The 16,463-nt window shown below is 42.3% G+C and overlaps 1 protein-coding gene across 1 annotated transcript in view; it reads left to right on the plus strand.

Annotated features, from left to right (window-relative positions):
* The window catches only part of PTPN13 (protein tyrosine phosphatase non-receptor type 13), a 215,123-nt gene that overhangs the window by 82,052 nt on the left and 116,608 nt on the right, over positions 1-16,463 (plus strand). Inside the window, exons 3-6 of the mRNA XM_084855555.1 lie at positions 650-819; positions 4,970-5,035; positions 7,606-7,791; positions 12,828-12,921. Coding sequence (XP_084711681.1) covers positions 650-819; positions 4,970-5,035; positions 7,606-7,791; positions 12,828-12,921 — 516 coding nt within the window. The remainder of the gene's footprint in view (positions 1-649; positions 820-4,969; positions 5,036-7,605; positions 7,792-12,827; positions 12,922-16,463) is intronic.

The raw sequence follows: 16,463 nt of genomic DNA on the forward strand, positions 1-16,463 counted from the left end.
GCTGCTTTCCCCTATTTTGCTGCCACACTGCCAGATTTTGGCAGCAAACTATGACTTCAGCCCTTTTTGGCTGCATTGCCATCGAATTTCTGTGACAAATTCAATTGGCGGGGGAGGCACATGTTGCCTACCCCTGGTTTATAGGAGTGCTTAAACCACGCCTGGTCCTGATTCAGATGTCAGGGAAACTGTGTTGCAAGAAACCAATAAGTCTCCTTTGCAGCTGGGTGCATGGGAAGGGATGGGGAAGCAAAGCACCAACAAGCTGGGTTTGTTGGAGTGGCCCTGTAAGCGCATGAAGTCCACACTGAGATTTCACAAGATGACCGCAGCAAATCACATCGCTGGGGAAAACAGATTCCTCCTGCAAAATCATTATTTTAATAATTTTATTGTGATTATAGGGAAGACATTTTCATTTATCCAATTGCTTATTTTTTCTCATTTAATTCATCTTGTTGGAGATCTAAACAGGGATAATTAATACACCTACAAACATAAGGAGACCTTTTTAAAAGAGCACTTGTTCGGCTGTAAATTCTCCTTGGCTCTCACACATCAACTTCCTTTGTTGAATGGATATGTATGCAAAGTCCTTTAGATCTGCTATTTTAATTGCTACTTGGATTTTCCACCCTTCTGAATACAGCTGATCCAACTGCCCTGGGCTTCATCATTTCTCCGTGGTCTCTTCTGCTGCTTCCATCTGGTAGCATATCATTTACAGATGAAAATGTTTCTAACCAAGACCTGCGAGCATTCACAGCGCCAGAAGTTCTCCAAAACCAGTCGCTGACGTCTCTTTCCGATGTTGAAAAGGTACAGCAATCTCGCTTCTGTTGTGTTTTCTTAGGCTGCATCTAGGCAAATAAAAAGAATGGGAATCGAGGTTAAATATTCCAGAATTGAGAGTCCTCTTGGCTACTTTCATACCAGAAATTCAGGTATCCAGTTATCCACCCCACACATCAGTCTTTTAGTTCTGTTGGTTTAAATCTCTTATTGTATTTTAAATCTCTGCATTGCTGCTAGCTTTAATTTTGGTTTTACTTTTATACTGAAGCTTTAAACTTTTAAATTTTAAGCTGTATTTTATGCTGTAATTTTGTGGTTTCAATTGTTGTGAACCTCCCAGAGAGCTTTGGCTATTAGGTAGTATAGAAATGTAATAAATAAATAAATTTCCTCTGTCCTCTTTCAGGCAAGACTGTCAGAATCACCTAGGGTGCCATCCCATGCATGTTTAGACAGAAAAAGGTCCTATAACTTCCCAGTATTCCCCAGCCAGCCATGCTGGGAGTTGTAGGCCATTTTTCTGTCTAAACGTGCATAGGATTGCTCTCTTAATGTCTCATGTATTCATGCTGCACCCAGGCTAGTAGTCTATATACAGAGCTGGGCACAGGAGTGTTGTTGTTGTTCAGTCGTTCAGTCGTGTCCGACTCTTTGTGACCCCATGGACCATAGCACGCCAGGCCTTCCTGTCCTGCGCAACCCACTCCAGTATTCTTGCCAAGAAAACCCCATGGAACATATCACAAGGCACAGGAGTGAGCCTCAGCCTTATGGGACCCCACCGTATAGGCCCTGTTCCTTGTGGACCAAGACTTGCATGAATGCATTCATATACAAATCGTCTCAGCCCTGTGAGACATCTATCCCTTTTTTGCAGCAAACAAGTAATGTGAGTAAAACCCAACCTCCTTCAGGTGTGTAGAGCAGGACTGTGCCTCCCAGCCCCACCTGTAATATTGTGCTTTGTGCAGGCTCCATCCCAAGCATCTTTTGTGTTGTGAGTGGCTGTCTTATGCATGGAAGCTCATGCCTAGGCATCCCTTTGCAGTTGGCCATGCTCAATCCACAGACGCCAATGGCAGAGCCTGCGTGGAATGCAGTATCAAGAGCAGGGCCAGGAAGCATGTTTACAGCTGAAGCACGTGCCCAATCCACCCTCCACGCATTAGCCTTACATGTAGAGAGCACGCCTGAACAAGGCTTCTCTTGTGAATGATTTATTTTTTATTATTATTACATTTATATCCCACCTTTCTTCCATTGTGGAACTCAAGGTGGCCACATGTGGTTCCCAGGTGGTCTCCTCTCCAAGCACTGACCAGACCCAGACCTGCTTAGCTTCAGCAAGGTGGCTGCCTCGGACCATGCCCTGGAATGATTGTTTGTGCCTCAGCCTTGGTTCATGCTAAAGATCAGCTGAATAGCGGAAATATGACATGTTGAATTGTGACAATGCTGCTGAGGAAGGCTTGGGCAGAAACGTGTGCAGTGTATTTTGATCTTTGAAGTTGCGCTCCTAAGACAACCTGTGAACATTTTATACATTTTTTAACCTGTTATCACTTCTGTTAATAAAACTGTGGACTGTATTTTGAATAAGAGCAAGCCCTGATTTGTCATGTGCTTTCTTGAAATATTCTACATGAGAGGGGAAGGTGGGTGGGAATGCAGGGCAGAGGATCTCTCCCTTGCCCCACCATGTGTAGAACCCACAAGCCAGGGTGTAGTGTGAATCGGCCCTTTAAGTATTAGTTATCCCAAACACACTTCACCAGACCTTGTCTACCATTAGAGTAGCTAAAGAGTTGTAAATGTTCAGATTTGTTTATTATTCTAATATGCGCTGGTATGGAGCCAGGGAATTATATGTACTGCTGCTCCATAATAACTCTATAATAAAATGTGAACATGTGTGAACTTGTGACTGCTCCCTCTGACTCTCTCTTCTAGAGAGCATAACCCAGTTGGTGACTGCTGTTCAGCCTGAGTTGCATCAGGCAAACCCCATCCACACTTGTCTTTGCAGGTCTGGATCACTGCTAGCATCTGATCTCTGCATTTAATGTCCATGTTGCAGTCTAGTCTCTGTCTTTGGCATGACTAGTATACTAACAGACAGGAAAGAAAAGAGCCCCTGGATTCTCGAGGACTTTCTCCCTTTTATTTCACTCGAGATGCACAGGAATTTCACAGTCATAAAAACAATCCCAAAGGTGCAGTGAGTTAAAGAATGATTGGCTTGTTTCATACAGTTTGGCCAAGTCATGGTTTGACCATCGTGACTGTGCCTCAGGCTCATGTGCTCCTTCCCTTTTCCTCCATCCCTCACGTGCTCAAGTTGCCACTCTCACTTCATAGTTTTAGCAAAATGCAGTTCACTGTCTCATCCAAATCAGGAAAACTATGGTTCATGGAAACCATAGTTTACCATCAAATGGGTATCTGTGAAACCATGGTTTGAAGTAGACTTCTGGAAACAAACTGTACGTTTAAACTAGTTCTGTGCCAAAAATTTTGATTCTTCCATTTTCAGCATTTGGGGCAGGGGGGAAACTCCAGTGAAAGAGGCTGGGAGAGGTGAGAATTGCAGATAATTTTTTTCTTTGGGGAGGGAGACAAGGTTTCCACATACCTTTTTAAGTGTAGGCAGTTGTTGAGAGGTCTTTGTATTTCTTTTCTTTTTTTAAAACACCCTCTGCACTTGCAGGAGCCCAAGATTCTTCTCTAGCGGGGAGTTCTTCCTGAATGCCTATTGGTGAGGGAGAGGTCACTTGGTCTCCTGAGAGTTCAGAAAGAACTGCTGGGCTGGAGAAGAGTCCTGGACTCCTGCAAGTGCAGGGGGTCTTTAAAAAAAAAAAATAGAAAGACGATCCCTCAAGATTCTCCTACACTTAAAAAGAGATATGGAAACCCTGTCCCCCTCGCCAAGGAGGAAATTCTCTTAAATTCTTCCTCTCCCTGAGAAAAGGGCAAAAAAGAAATGGCTCTTTCACAGGGAGAGAAAAAGTTCCCGAAAATAGGGGGCAGGATTTAGCATAGCACTAGTTTAAACCATCATTCCTATAATGGCAAACTGTAGTTTGCCCAAAGCAGAAAGTTAGGGAGGAAATGGTGGGAGGAGGGAGCCTGCGGCATGTTCATCATGGTCAAACAGTGACTTGATCATTACGTGTGAAATGAGCCATTATCTAGTGACAAGTATCTACAAAGACCTGTTTCTTATCTTTAATTTATTTGTCTCTTAATTTTTTTCCTCAGTTGGGGGAAGAAAGAGAGATTCAGGCCAACACAAAAAACATCTTTGTAGATTACAAGAGCTGCCAAATTAAGATAAACCCACTCATTTAGGGCAAAGATTATCATTTTAATTACAAAGCAAGTGCATTTCTTAATAATTTACATCCATGCACACTGTGTTTCAGCTCATTACTTCTGGTTTTCAATATTTTTTCTTTCAGCCATAGTTCATCAAGAGAGCTTCTGGGGGGGAATCTGTTTTCGTTTCTACTGTTGTGCCTGAGATTTGAGCATGTCCCACAAAAGTGCTGAAAACCAAAACAAATTTCCATGTTATAAATGCCTCTGGAAACACAGTGACAGGGTTGCATGCGCTCTGGGTTATGACTTCATTCCTAAACCAAAGAAATGATGTATTTAGTGATACATTTCTGGCAGATTGCTGGATAGACAAAATAATGCCTTGTTGGTCACTTGCTAAATTCAAACTAAAAAAAGAAAAAGAAAACATCTGCGTTAACTCTGATGTTGCCAGGATATTCAGATTTCCAGCTCATTTGAGGAATAATGACAAATAAATTTTGAAATCAGTTTATTTGTTGCAAAACAGAGCCAGAAATTTTAAAGCAAAAGCAGCTTAGAAGAACCAAGTTTTGATCCTGTGTGTTCAGACTGAAGAGCTTTACGTATGACTGCCAACATTTACATAAAAAGTCGCTTTTTGCAGCAGCTGTTTCACATAAACTGGTTCTCATCTTCTCATATGGTTATAAGCTGTCTTGGGATCTTTCTTCGGGGTTCTGCAAGGCTCCATTTTGTTTTACTCCCTCCCCTTCTTCTTCCTCCTCTTCCTCCTCCTCCCTCCTGGCACAAACATAATTATACCCAGAGCAGTTGTGCAACATTAACTTGACTGATGTCTCTTGTTATTTTGCAGATTCATGTTTATTCTCTCGGAATGACACTTTATTGGGGAGCTGACTATGATGTTCCACAAAGCCAAGTAAGCACTGAAGATATGTTACTAGTCCATAATATGGTGACTGTGGACACAATAACACATTACTATATGGTTCCGGCCCAGCCTGTCTTAAGGAGCGCCTCCAGCAGCACCAGATAGGCCACTTAACAAGATCAGCCTCGGCCTTCTCTCTGTCCCATCAGCCAGGACAGCTAGACTGGTGGGGACGAGGGAGAGGGCCTTTTCTGTGGTGGCCCCCACTCTGTGGAACTCCCTCCCTAGGGAACTCTGCCATGCCCCCTCTTTAATGAGCTTCCGTTGTGCATTAAAACGTGGCTGTTCAGGCAGGCATTTGGGGTGGGTTAGGGTATTTTAGAAAACATTTTTACTGTAGAATTTTATTGTTTTAAACTGTTTTATTGTATGCTGTACATCGCCCAGAGTGGCTGGGTGACCAGCCAGATGGGCGATTAATAAATGTAATAAATAAATAAATAAATAAATAAATAGCCAGCTTGTGTTGGCTGTTGCTTCTTTGCTGCAAAGTGGTACTGCAAGTAGTCAAATTGCTGGAGAGAAGCAGGAAGGAGAAGGAGCAGTGCTAAATCTGTCCTCTGCCCCTCAACTCATGGCCGCAGATGGGAGGAACATGTTCCAAATGGGTGTGGGTACTGGAGGAGTGGTGGGGCTACAAATCAGAGAACAACAACAGGTTTGGGGGGTTTCAGGTTGTTGTTTGTTACTTTGCTGCTGCTGAACAACTAGAGGGGAAAAAAACTGCAATAAAGTGCTAAAAGATGAGGACTGCACGACAGGGCATGCCATCAGAAGATAATCACCCACTGTGAATGCTGACAGTGAAATCCAAATGCCTATGGTAGCTGGGACGTCATCATATCAATTGGTGGAGTACACCCTAGAGTGTGTGTGTGTGTGTGTGTGTGTGTGTGTTTCCAACAGAGTATACAAGATGATCAACTAGTAATACAGGAAAAGAATTAAGTAGTTCTCAGCTGTATGGGTGTTGTCACATAATTGCAAGACTAGGCTGGCTCTAGCTGCCCAGTCAGTTTGCTTCCTTCACTCTATCTGTCTTCTCATAATGTGTTTTTTTCATTATGGAGCAGTATATACTGACACAGGTCCCGGTTCACATGTGCATGTTCACCCTTGGTTGTCTGTAATATTGAGTGGTGACTTCCATGCATGTGTAAGCCAATTGCCAATTAATTGCCACAATCAGAACAGTTGCATCACCTAGGAGAGCTTTGGCTATTGGGTGGTATAGAAATGTAATAAATAAAGTCAGCTCAAACTCAGCAGTTTTCAGGACAGAGGGTTTACACAGCTGAAAGGCAGCAGAACATGTATGTGAGAACCAGACCAGAGTTGTTTTTAGGGGCAGATTATCAACAGCATAAAGGTCTGATAGTATAAGGCAGTTTCATATATTCATTTGTTTATTCTTAATCAGAGTCCTCAGCACCATGGAAGTGTGAACTATTATTACTGTTATTATTATTAATTACATTTCTATACTGCCCAATAGCCAAAGCTTTATGGGCAGTTTACAAAGATTAAAAATATTTAAAAAATACAATATATGGAGATTAAAAACCATTTATGTAAAAAACACTTGAACAGACAATATACACAAAAGAAACATATATCTAAAAGAACCTCAAACAATCTCAAAGGCAAACAACCATAACCATAAGACATTCCAGGATCGATTAAAACTGATCATATGCTGCTGAATGCCTGGGAGAAGAGAAAAGTCTTAACCTGGAGCCGAAACCAGGCAGGCCTCTTCGGGGAGATCATTCCATAATTTGGGGGCCACCACCGAGAAGGCCCTCTCCCTTGTCGCCATCTTCTAGGCTTCCCTCAGTGTAGGCAGATGTTGAGTGTAGTATATGGGTAGGTTCGTGTTTGGAGAGGCACTCCATCAGGTATTATGGTCCAAACAACTACTAGTTGTTGTTGTTGTTTTTACTGGTTCACTAACAAATATTTCTCCTAGCAAGATAAATAAATACATTGACATATTGCTATGATTTCCCACATATGACTTTATATAATTAGTGTTACAGCACTTAAAATGCAAGCTGTTTCTGTTTCTTTCCATTTATCAGAGCTTTATGCCACAATATATTTGTTGGCCTTTGAGGTGCCACCAGTATCTTTGAATGGTTCTCTGTCTTTATGGTACATCTTAAAATATTTTTGTGTGCCATCTTGCGCAATTTTAATTGGAAAAACAGTAGATGAATGCCATAAATAAATGTATGTTTAGGAAAGATTGGGCTTTGGGATCAAGGGGCAGTATTTCACACTGCCACCAGTGGAGGCTGGTGGCTCCGATGTCAGTGGGGCGGTGCATCTGCTCTAGGTTTCAGTCAGAACCAGTCAGAACTCTAAAGGAGCTATCCAAGGAGCACCTCTTTGGATCCAGCTTATTGGCTTTTAAAGTCAGTTGATTATCTTGCTTTAACCAGCTATTCATTTCTTTCTGGGGTGTGAAAAGATGTCTCAAAGCTTCTTTAACCAGGTCATGTTATCACCTAGAGAGAAGGAACTGAGTTTTTCTGCTCTTTTCTTTTTAACATCAGCCCATCAAACTTGGAGACCATTTAAACAGCATACTACTTGGCATGTGTGAAGATGTCGTTTATGCCCGTGTATCCATACGGACGGTTCTGGACGCCTGCAGTGCTCACATACGGAACAGTAACTGCGCACCTTCCTTCTCATATGTGAAACAGTTGGTTAAACTGGTTCTGGGGAGTTTGTCTGGGGTAAGTGTTTATGAGCAAGTTGAGCAAGAATTGAACGCTGGCCAAATTACTGTGAAGAAACAGGCACATGTTAGTCACCTTCTCAGCATACCTTAAAGGAACATTCTACAAATGAATGAGATGAAATGGAGAATTCTGAACTTTTCATTCACCTAGAAGGGAGAGAGTTGCAAGAGAACTAGTGATATGAGAAACACACAGCACACACAGAGCTTGCATTGAAAACCATACTGGATAAAGCAATCCATAGGTTACCTAAACATCAAACAGGCTTGCAGGTGTGAATTCTGGCATCCTGCAAGTCGAGATGGATGAACCTGTCAATCTCTGTTTCAGTATTTCATTTTTTTCCCATCTTAGGTTTGGTTTATCCTGAACTTGGAGAATTATTTTTGCATTTCTCCACACAAGCATTTTCGTACACAATTTTACCTAATATACACATTTTTGCAAGCAATTTCCGTAATAAAATGCATTTTAATGCTATTTTCACTAATATATGCATTTTTGTGAGCACTTTTCCCTAATAAAAGTTAGAAGACGCCTTTTCGTATGCATCTTCTGATTGGAAAACTCCATTGCAAAATTTGGAAAAGTGTGAATTTCAGAGGATAACTGAGTTTTGGTTTGGATATTGGTTTGAAAGTGCAAAATTGTGTAAGTTTGCATTAAAATGTGAACCAAGCAAATTTCTCCACCATACCTACCTACAAGCAACTTACTGAATTTGCTGTCGTGGGGTATGGTGGCTATTTTAAAGGGTTTGACAAATTCATGGAGAATAGGTCTCTCAGTGGCTATTAATCCTGATAGTTCTATGCTCCACATACAAAGGCAGTATACCTCTGAATGCCAGATGTGAGTGGGAGGTCTATTCCCTTTGTGCCCTGTTTGGGTGGGCCCCAGAGGCACCGTACAGTGCAAACAGAATGCTGGATTACACGAACCGTTGTTTTGATGCAGGAGGGCTCTCTGTTTTTATGTCCTTATATGCAGGAGGGTTCTCTGTTCTCCAGATGTGCCCAATGGAGGGACCTCTCCTTGTGATGCACAATAAGGGGTTATGTCTTCAATCCCACCAGGCAATTGGAAATGCCAAGGATATCCTGGCACTTATTATTTTTTTTTAACGCTAGGGTTGCAATCCTATACATGCATACCTGAGAGTAAGCTTCATTCAGAACAACAGGACTTACCTCTGAGTAAACATGTGTAGGATTGTGCTGTAGATCAAGCTTATTAGGAAGGAATTGCTTTCATGGCAACAAGGAATGCCTGTTTTACACAAGTTATCTTTAAAAACAAGAAAGAAAGAAAAACCTGACTGCCTCTCCCTTCAATTTAGTTTTCTACTTTGTTTAGTTGTTCCAAACATTGACCATAAGAAAAACATTAGTCACTGAACAGCCAAAGATATAGACGATTTAGGCTTCAACGTGTTTACTTCTAGCCTATACCATCTTTGTGGAAAACCCAATCAAGGCAGTTTACAAAAAAAAATTCAGAAAACACAAATTGCAAATAAATAAAAACATAGTAAAATGTTAAATACAACCTTAATCCCATAAGAGCCGGTGTGGTTTAGTGGTTAAAGTGTGGGATTGGGACTTCGGAGTTCCAGGCTCTGATCCCACTTGCCCACGAAGCTCACTGGGTGATCTTGGGCCAGTCACTGACTCTCAGCCTAACCTACCTCACGGGGTTGCTGTGAGGATAAAAAGGAGAGGAGGAGGACCGTGTACGCCACCCTGGCTTCCTTGCAAGAGGAAAAAAGGTGGGATATAAATGTAATGATAGATAGACAGACAGACAGACAGACAGCAATTTTAAAAGCCCATTGAAAAAGATGCCTCTTGACCCCCTTCCTGAATGCAGAGAAAGTGGGGAAATTCTCACACAGTGAAATCGGTTGGAGGAGGTGGAGGCTGCATGGGTGGCTCTTCAGTAGAAATCCATAAAATTATTGGGCAAAGTATGGACTCCCCCCGCCCTCCAGTCCACCAGTCCCTTTCAAGAGCCTTGGCTGATTTCATTTAGTATGAGCAGATCCTGTGAAATATCTGATGGGTGGGACGTGTTCGCTCACTTTCCTCTTTAGATGCCAGGCTGGCATGGGGTTCTTTTTATTATTATAACATTTATGTCCCACTTCTTTCCCTCTTGCAAGGAACCCAAGATGGCTTTGGTAGTCATCATCCTCTTCACTTTATCCTCACAACAACCCTGTGAGGTAGATTAGGCTGAGAGTCAGTGACTGGCTCAAAATCATCCAGTGAGCTTCATGGCCGAGTGGGGACTAGAACCCAGATATCCCGAGTCTCAGTCCAACACTCCAACCACTTCACCACACTGGCTATCGGCATGCCACTTCTTCTCCCAGCTTCTCCTTACCTGGTGGGCTTGAGTCCTGCAGTTGTTGCTATTTTCTTCTCTTTCTAGTCATCTGTGTTGCTGGGCTCATTGCCTGGTAATGGACTGGAGTGTCTTCCTTCTGACAGAATCTTTGATGGTTTTCCTCTTTCCCCACCTGACTTCCCTTTGGCTTTTCCTTTCAGCATATTCTGGCTATTAGCCAACCAGCATTTTGGACTGACTCCTCATCCTTTCACTCTCCCTGGAACTTTCCAGGTTTGCTTAAAGTGAGCATGCTCAGAATTTTCACATGCCCATTTTAATCAGCGGAAGTCATGGTTGTAGTAGTGCCCTTAAGGAGAATTTTCCTCATTAGACTGAGAAGTGAAGTGATGACCTTTATGTTTATTTTTTTGCACACCTACACAGTTTATTTTCAGCCTGGGACAAAGTCTAGGTGACCCTGTTATGTGCTTTGACATTACATTTACACACAACTTGTCAAATTTTGGATATAGATCTTCCTGACAGATTAATGATGCTGAACAACATTGGCCCATATTCGTCTTTGTGTTATAAATTATTTCCAACAGGTCTGTTCAAATAATTCATTGGATCTCATAGACATTTATTGCTGCATAACACTGCCTTTAGATTTATACTGACAATACTCACTAGGTTAGAATATAAACTAGGATGAAATTTGGCCTGCATCATCTTGCCTTTAAATTACACTGGAGACGTACTACTGATACAATCAAATAATTGCACTTCTTACTGTTCTGTTTGTTTAAATTAGGGAATGACAGACTCTCAAGTGCAGTTAGGGCCCAAACCATCTGGCAAGAAGACACCTATATAAAGATGTGTCATGAGTGCTGACAAAGCTGTGAGTCATCCCAATATGTAGTTTCCGCAATATTAGCCCTCACCTTGTCTTCTGAATAGCATGTCTCAACTTCTGATGACCAAATAATGCCAAGCGTTCAACTGTGTGTTCTCCCTTGATTAAGAACTTTCCCCACTTCTGTGGTAGCCTTGGCCTTCAAAGGACTATAGTTCATGAGAACTTATGCCAAAATAAATGTCTTCGTCTCTAAGGTTCCACAAGACTCTTCATTATTTTAATTACAATTTGGTGATTCTTTTGTGTTTTTAGGAACATAGGCCTTATATTTATGTAATCCCACTTTTCCTACCAGCAACCCTGTGAAGTGGTAGAAACCATGGCACCTGGATTGATACAGTAGCGGGTGAGGGAAGAAAGATGCTGACCCCAAACTAGCATGCGGTGCCTCTATCCCACCAGGATCCATGTTCCCTGAAAAGTGTGGGCGGGGGGGACACCAGTGAGTAACTTGGATATAAAGAACAAGAACTGGGATATATTTAACAGGGAAGGGAAAGGGAAATAGGGAGGAAGCAAAACAAACATTCAAAGGAATCAACAATTTAAAGTAAGACACTAAGGTCCAATCCTATGCATGTTTAGACTGAAAAAGTCCTACAACTCCCAGCATTTCCCAGCCAGCATGCACAGCTGGTGGTGGGCATAGCCAGTGTGTGTGTTGGCAGCAGGGGACGTTGCCACCAGACATGGCCCCACTCTTCCTTGGATGCATGAGGGGTGTCTGCTAGGGATGTTGGAGAAATCCCCAATAGATTCAAATGAGCTCAGATTTCTATGAATCCAACCGCAGATTCCACTGTGGACCAACCTTTTCCAAGTTGCCTGGATTCCACGGGCTGATTTTTTACTTTCCAGAATTGTACAGGAATTTAGTTGTAGAAAAATAAGAAAAACACGGACTGCGAATTCACATTTCCCCCCATAGGCTAAAACGTGAAAATTCACCTTTTGGAAGGATTTGTGCGTTTTAGAAGTGTGCACTTTCCAATGAGAAAGTGATTCTGTCAATGAACGAATGACAAAACTAAAGGTGCCTGACAACCCGTGAAAGACAGACAGAACGGATTTAACAAAATCCGTACATAGCTAGTATCTGCATAAACACCCCTATAACCACTACAAAGGGGCTTCATATTTAGTGAAGGAGATGCTTAGTTTTGATGCTGATTTTAGGGTGTCCGAAGTGGTCACAGTAAACCTTTAAGCAAATGTGCTAAGCATCCATAGGGCTAAAATGGGGTTTCTGTGAGACAGCAGCCCACACATTTATTTAGAAGCATTTTTCCTACAGAAAGCCCCAGTTTGCTAAATCAATCTTGAAGTGTTCAGCACACACTGACTTGGAAGCAAGTGATGATGAGATTAAAAAAGGGCTTGCTTCTACATAAATCAAGCCAGAAAAAGAGTAACTAAAAGTGCAGTCCTATGCATGTTTAGGCAGCAGGGCTGTGTGTTTATTTTCAGTATTCCTGACAAAGACTGTGAGCCAAGCCAAATATTAACCAAAGGAACCAAGCAAAGGATACCTATGGCATAACCAAACAATTGTTGAGGCAATCCCACTTCAAGCCACTTTCTTTTGGTGTAGAAAAATTTAATGGTTCAATGGCAGACATGCATTTGTTTGTTTGTTTGTTTTGTGGTTTGGCAAAAAGAAGTGTCTCTGTGTGTAGTTCTTCTTCCTATCCTGACTTCTAATGCAGTACTTTCCAGTCAACTTGCTAGCATGTTTTTTTCAGCTCCGCTTGATCTGCCTTTTAAAAAAAAAAAATAGGTGGATCAGCTTTCCTGCACTGGGGACAGAAAGCTTCAGACTGACAGGAGCCAGGCCATCCGGGAGAGGCTGAGAGGGAGAGGACTTCCCACAGGTAAATATTTTACAAATGAAGGGAGTGTTCCTGTTGTGAAAATCTCGACTGCTTTTTAATCTTCTGCCTTCTAGATAAGTAATATGAATCAGGTAAGAGTACCTTCTGACATTATGATCAGCATGACAGGTTTTGCCTCAGAAAGTAGGTTGTTCACTTCATAGCCAGATGCCTCTGATAAGCGTCTTGTTCATGATGTAAAAATTTGATTGCATGCCGGGGGGACCCTTGAGTTGTGGAGATGCAACTAATATGTCTAGTTTTTTTTTTAAGTTTAAAGAGCTGGGGGGTGGGGACATGAGCGAACAAGATCGGGGTGGCAGGGAGAGGGGTTTATCCCCCTTTCTTATTCTGTAATCCTGATGAAAATCTCTCTCCATCCCCACCTGCCACCACCCCTGAGATGCTGTTAACCCAAGGGAAGGGGGCGATTTTCATTGGGATTGCAGTGTGGGGGGAAAGGGTTAAATGCACCTCCCTCTCCAAATGGGCTCCCTCCCTCACACACACACACACACACACACACACACACAGCTGTTTACATTAAAAATGGGCCTTAATTGGTTTCACCAGTGTGGTGTAGTGGTTACAATGTTGGACTGAGACTCAGGAGATGGGGTTCTAGTCCCCACTCAGCCATGAAGCTCGCTGGGTGACTTCGGGCTAGTCACTGACTCTCCGCCTAACCTACCTCACGGGGTTCTTGTGAGGATAAAATGGAGAGGAGTATCATGTACACCAACTTGGGCTCCTTGGAGGAAAAAAAGACATGATATAAATGTAACAAATAAGTACATTTCATAAAATTAGTTTGGCCCTCAAAGTAATAAGAGTGTTAGGTTTTCACATGGTCCCTCTCACAGCCTCAGTGCTTGGGGAAAATAATGCCTCAGCCTGTACCACGTTCCTATGAATGCACTTTCTCCCTGACACATATACACAACGACACACATTCACACACCCTTATCCCCTAGCAAGAATGAGTACTTTCCATCCCATTGTCAAAGAGATTTTAAATAGACACGTTACAGCCTGAAATAGGTACTGTTTTGGAGGGTTCTCCCTGGTAAGTAATGCCTGAAAAGGCCCACAAGCTCAAAGCTAGCCAGGATTGGCAGAACCCACATTTTGGCTTTCCAATGGGTTTGTGAAAATTGGAATTGAGTAAGAATCCCACCAGTGCTGTGTGCTTCGTCCTGTCCAGGGTGCTTCCAGATGAACTTTTTATCCTGTAATTGCCCTGCCTCATTTGTGCAATTTTATGAGGATGTCCAGATGGCATTGTCTTCCATTTGTAAACCTCCTGTTTTTCCCACAGCTTTTTCTGCCTTTTTTTAAAACTAAGAAAAACTCCATTAAGCAGGAAAAGATGGAATAGGTGCACAATGCCTTTTGACTAGAAGCAGTAGGTGCCCTCTGTCTGGAAGCAACCCCCAGTCTAGGTTAGCATAATTTGTACCCCATGAAGGCCTTCTTTCATTTGATTTCCTTTTTATTCCTTTTTATTTCCTTTTCCCTTTTATTTCTTCCCCCTCTGATCTGGCTTAAAACTAATTAATTCCCACTTCTTAGTTTATGCATCATCCATCTTGGATGTTTAACACGTATTTGAGCACACAACTCCATGTGAAGATTGAATACCCAATAAAAACAGGATATAATTTGCTGTTGTGATGTTGTAATCTTTGTAACCATGAGATGCAGCGCAAATGTTTTATATGCTTATTGCAAATTTCTTAGACAAGTATTCAGTAGAAAAATATATATGCCCTTTTTGGCTTCCGAAGTGAAGTCATGGTAAAATATTTATCTAATTATTTACAGTGCGTTCATTAGAAAAGTGCCCATGTATCTACATTATAGGATTTGTTTAACCCTCAATACCCACATGCAGTAGTTCTGATCCAGAACAGGGCCCCACACACTTACACTACAGTAAATAAAAATGTTAGGATCAGCTACATGCTACACATTTAACATAGCATGTAGTTTAGCCCTCACATACCTCCATTATCCACATGCTCAGCCTTCACCACCCTGTTATCTGTAACTCCCAGCCTCCCCAAGAAAGATCTGCCCATTTTTGCCATCTCCCCACTTCCTCTTTTGGGCTGCAATTCTATGCAAACTTATCTGGGCGTAGGTCTCACTGAATTTGGTGAGACTTGCTTCTGAGTAAACTTGCACAGTATTGCAGTGTAAACCTTTCCTCCTTTGGGCCTGGAGGAAGGAAGTGGAAGGTATCTGTTCGTGGTTGACTGCTTCTTTTTTTCTTTTTCTTTTTTACAACATTTGTATACCATTCCCCATCTAAAACAGATTCCGGAGTGGTGAACAGAAGAGGTGCGGTGGTAAAAAAGACAAAAGATTAAAACACCATATTAAAATTATTAAAAACAGAATGCCAATTAAAACTGTGGCTGGTCATTTAAGGAATGCTTCCTGGAACAGAACTGTTTTCAGGAGGCACTGGAAGCAATACAATGTTGCCACCTGCCTGACCTCCAGAGGCAGGGAATTCCACAAGCAGAGGGCCACCACACTGAAGACTCTTTTCCTGGTAGACTCCAGCCAGGCCATGGGTCCATGTGGAACCACCAGGGACATGCCTTCTGATGACCTCAGTGACTGGACAGGTTGGTAAGGGAGAAGGCACTCTCCCAGATAGCCTGGTCCCAAGTTGTTTAGAGCTTTGTACACTAGTACCAAACCTTTAACCTGCCCTGGTAGCGAATGGGCAGCCAATGCAGTTCCTCAGCGAAGGAGATGCATGCTGAAAAGGGGCAGCTCCCAACACAGGCTTTGCCACAGGCTTCAAGATGGCAGAGGATTCTGCCTGCCTACTGGCTTAATGGAAGTCTCAAACTTTAGGATCCACCCCAGGCTTCAAAAGATTCATTATTTCTTTGTCTAGGGGATCAGTCCTGTGTTGGTTTACAATCTTTTTTAAGAACAGCTTCTGATCCCTCTGTTGATATCCAGTAGTATCATCTTCTGCAGGCAAACTTACCAATTTCTTACTGAGCAGGAATATCAGAACGAACAGCACCATTTACTAAATTTAGGGTGCAATATTATGCATGTTTAGACAGAGAAAAGCCCTACAACTCTCAGCATGCCCCAGCCAGCATGGCTGGCTGGGGCATGGTGGGAACTGTAGGTCTTTTCTCTGTCTAAACATGCATAGGATTGCCCCTTTAAGCTATGATTTGTTGCAGATGTAATGCTGTTTCCCTGCAAACCATGGAGATGTGCTGGCTCCTTTTTCAACCAGAATTTGCGACCATGATTTGTGGTGGATTTGCAGACCATGGTGATGAGGAGTCCTAGTTAGTGTTAACCTTGGTTGGTGTTCAGTACATGTAGTTTTAAAAATGTGCTTAAACTGGCAAGGAAGGGACAATATGCTCTGGAGAGGTAAAGTGTCACGATTCCCTTAGCCCCCACTTCACTTCAATGCGCAAACATACACAGACGAGAGACTTCAGTCTACAGCTTTTAATCCATTATTTCACAGGGTCATACAGGTGCAAATTCTCAGA

The sequence above is a fragment of the Heloderma suspectum genome, chromosome 5 (genome assembly GCF_057233095.1).
Source record: "Heloderma suspectum isolate Gila_16-S chromosome 5, 16-S_ref, whole genome shotgun sequence".
Classification (NCBI taxonomy): Eukaryota; Metazoa; Chordata; class Lepidosauria; order Squamata; family Helodermatidae; genus Heloderma; species Heloderma suspectum.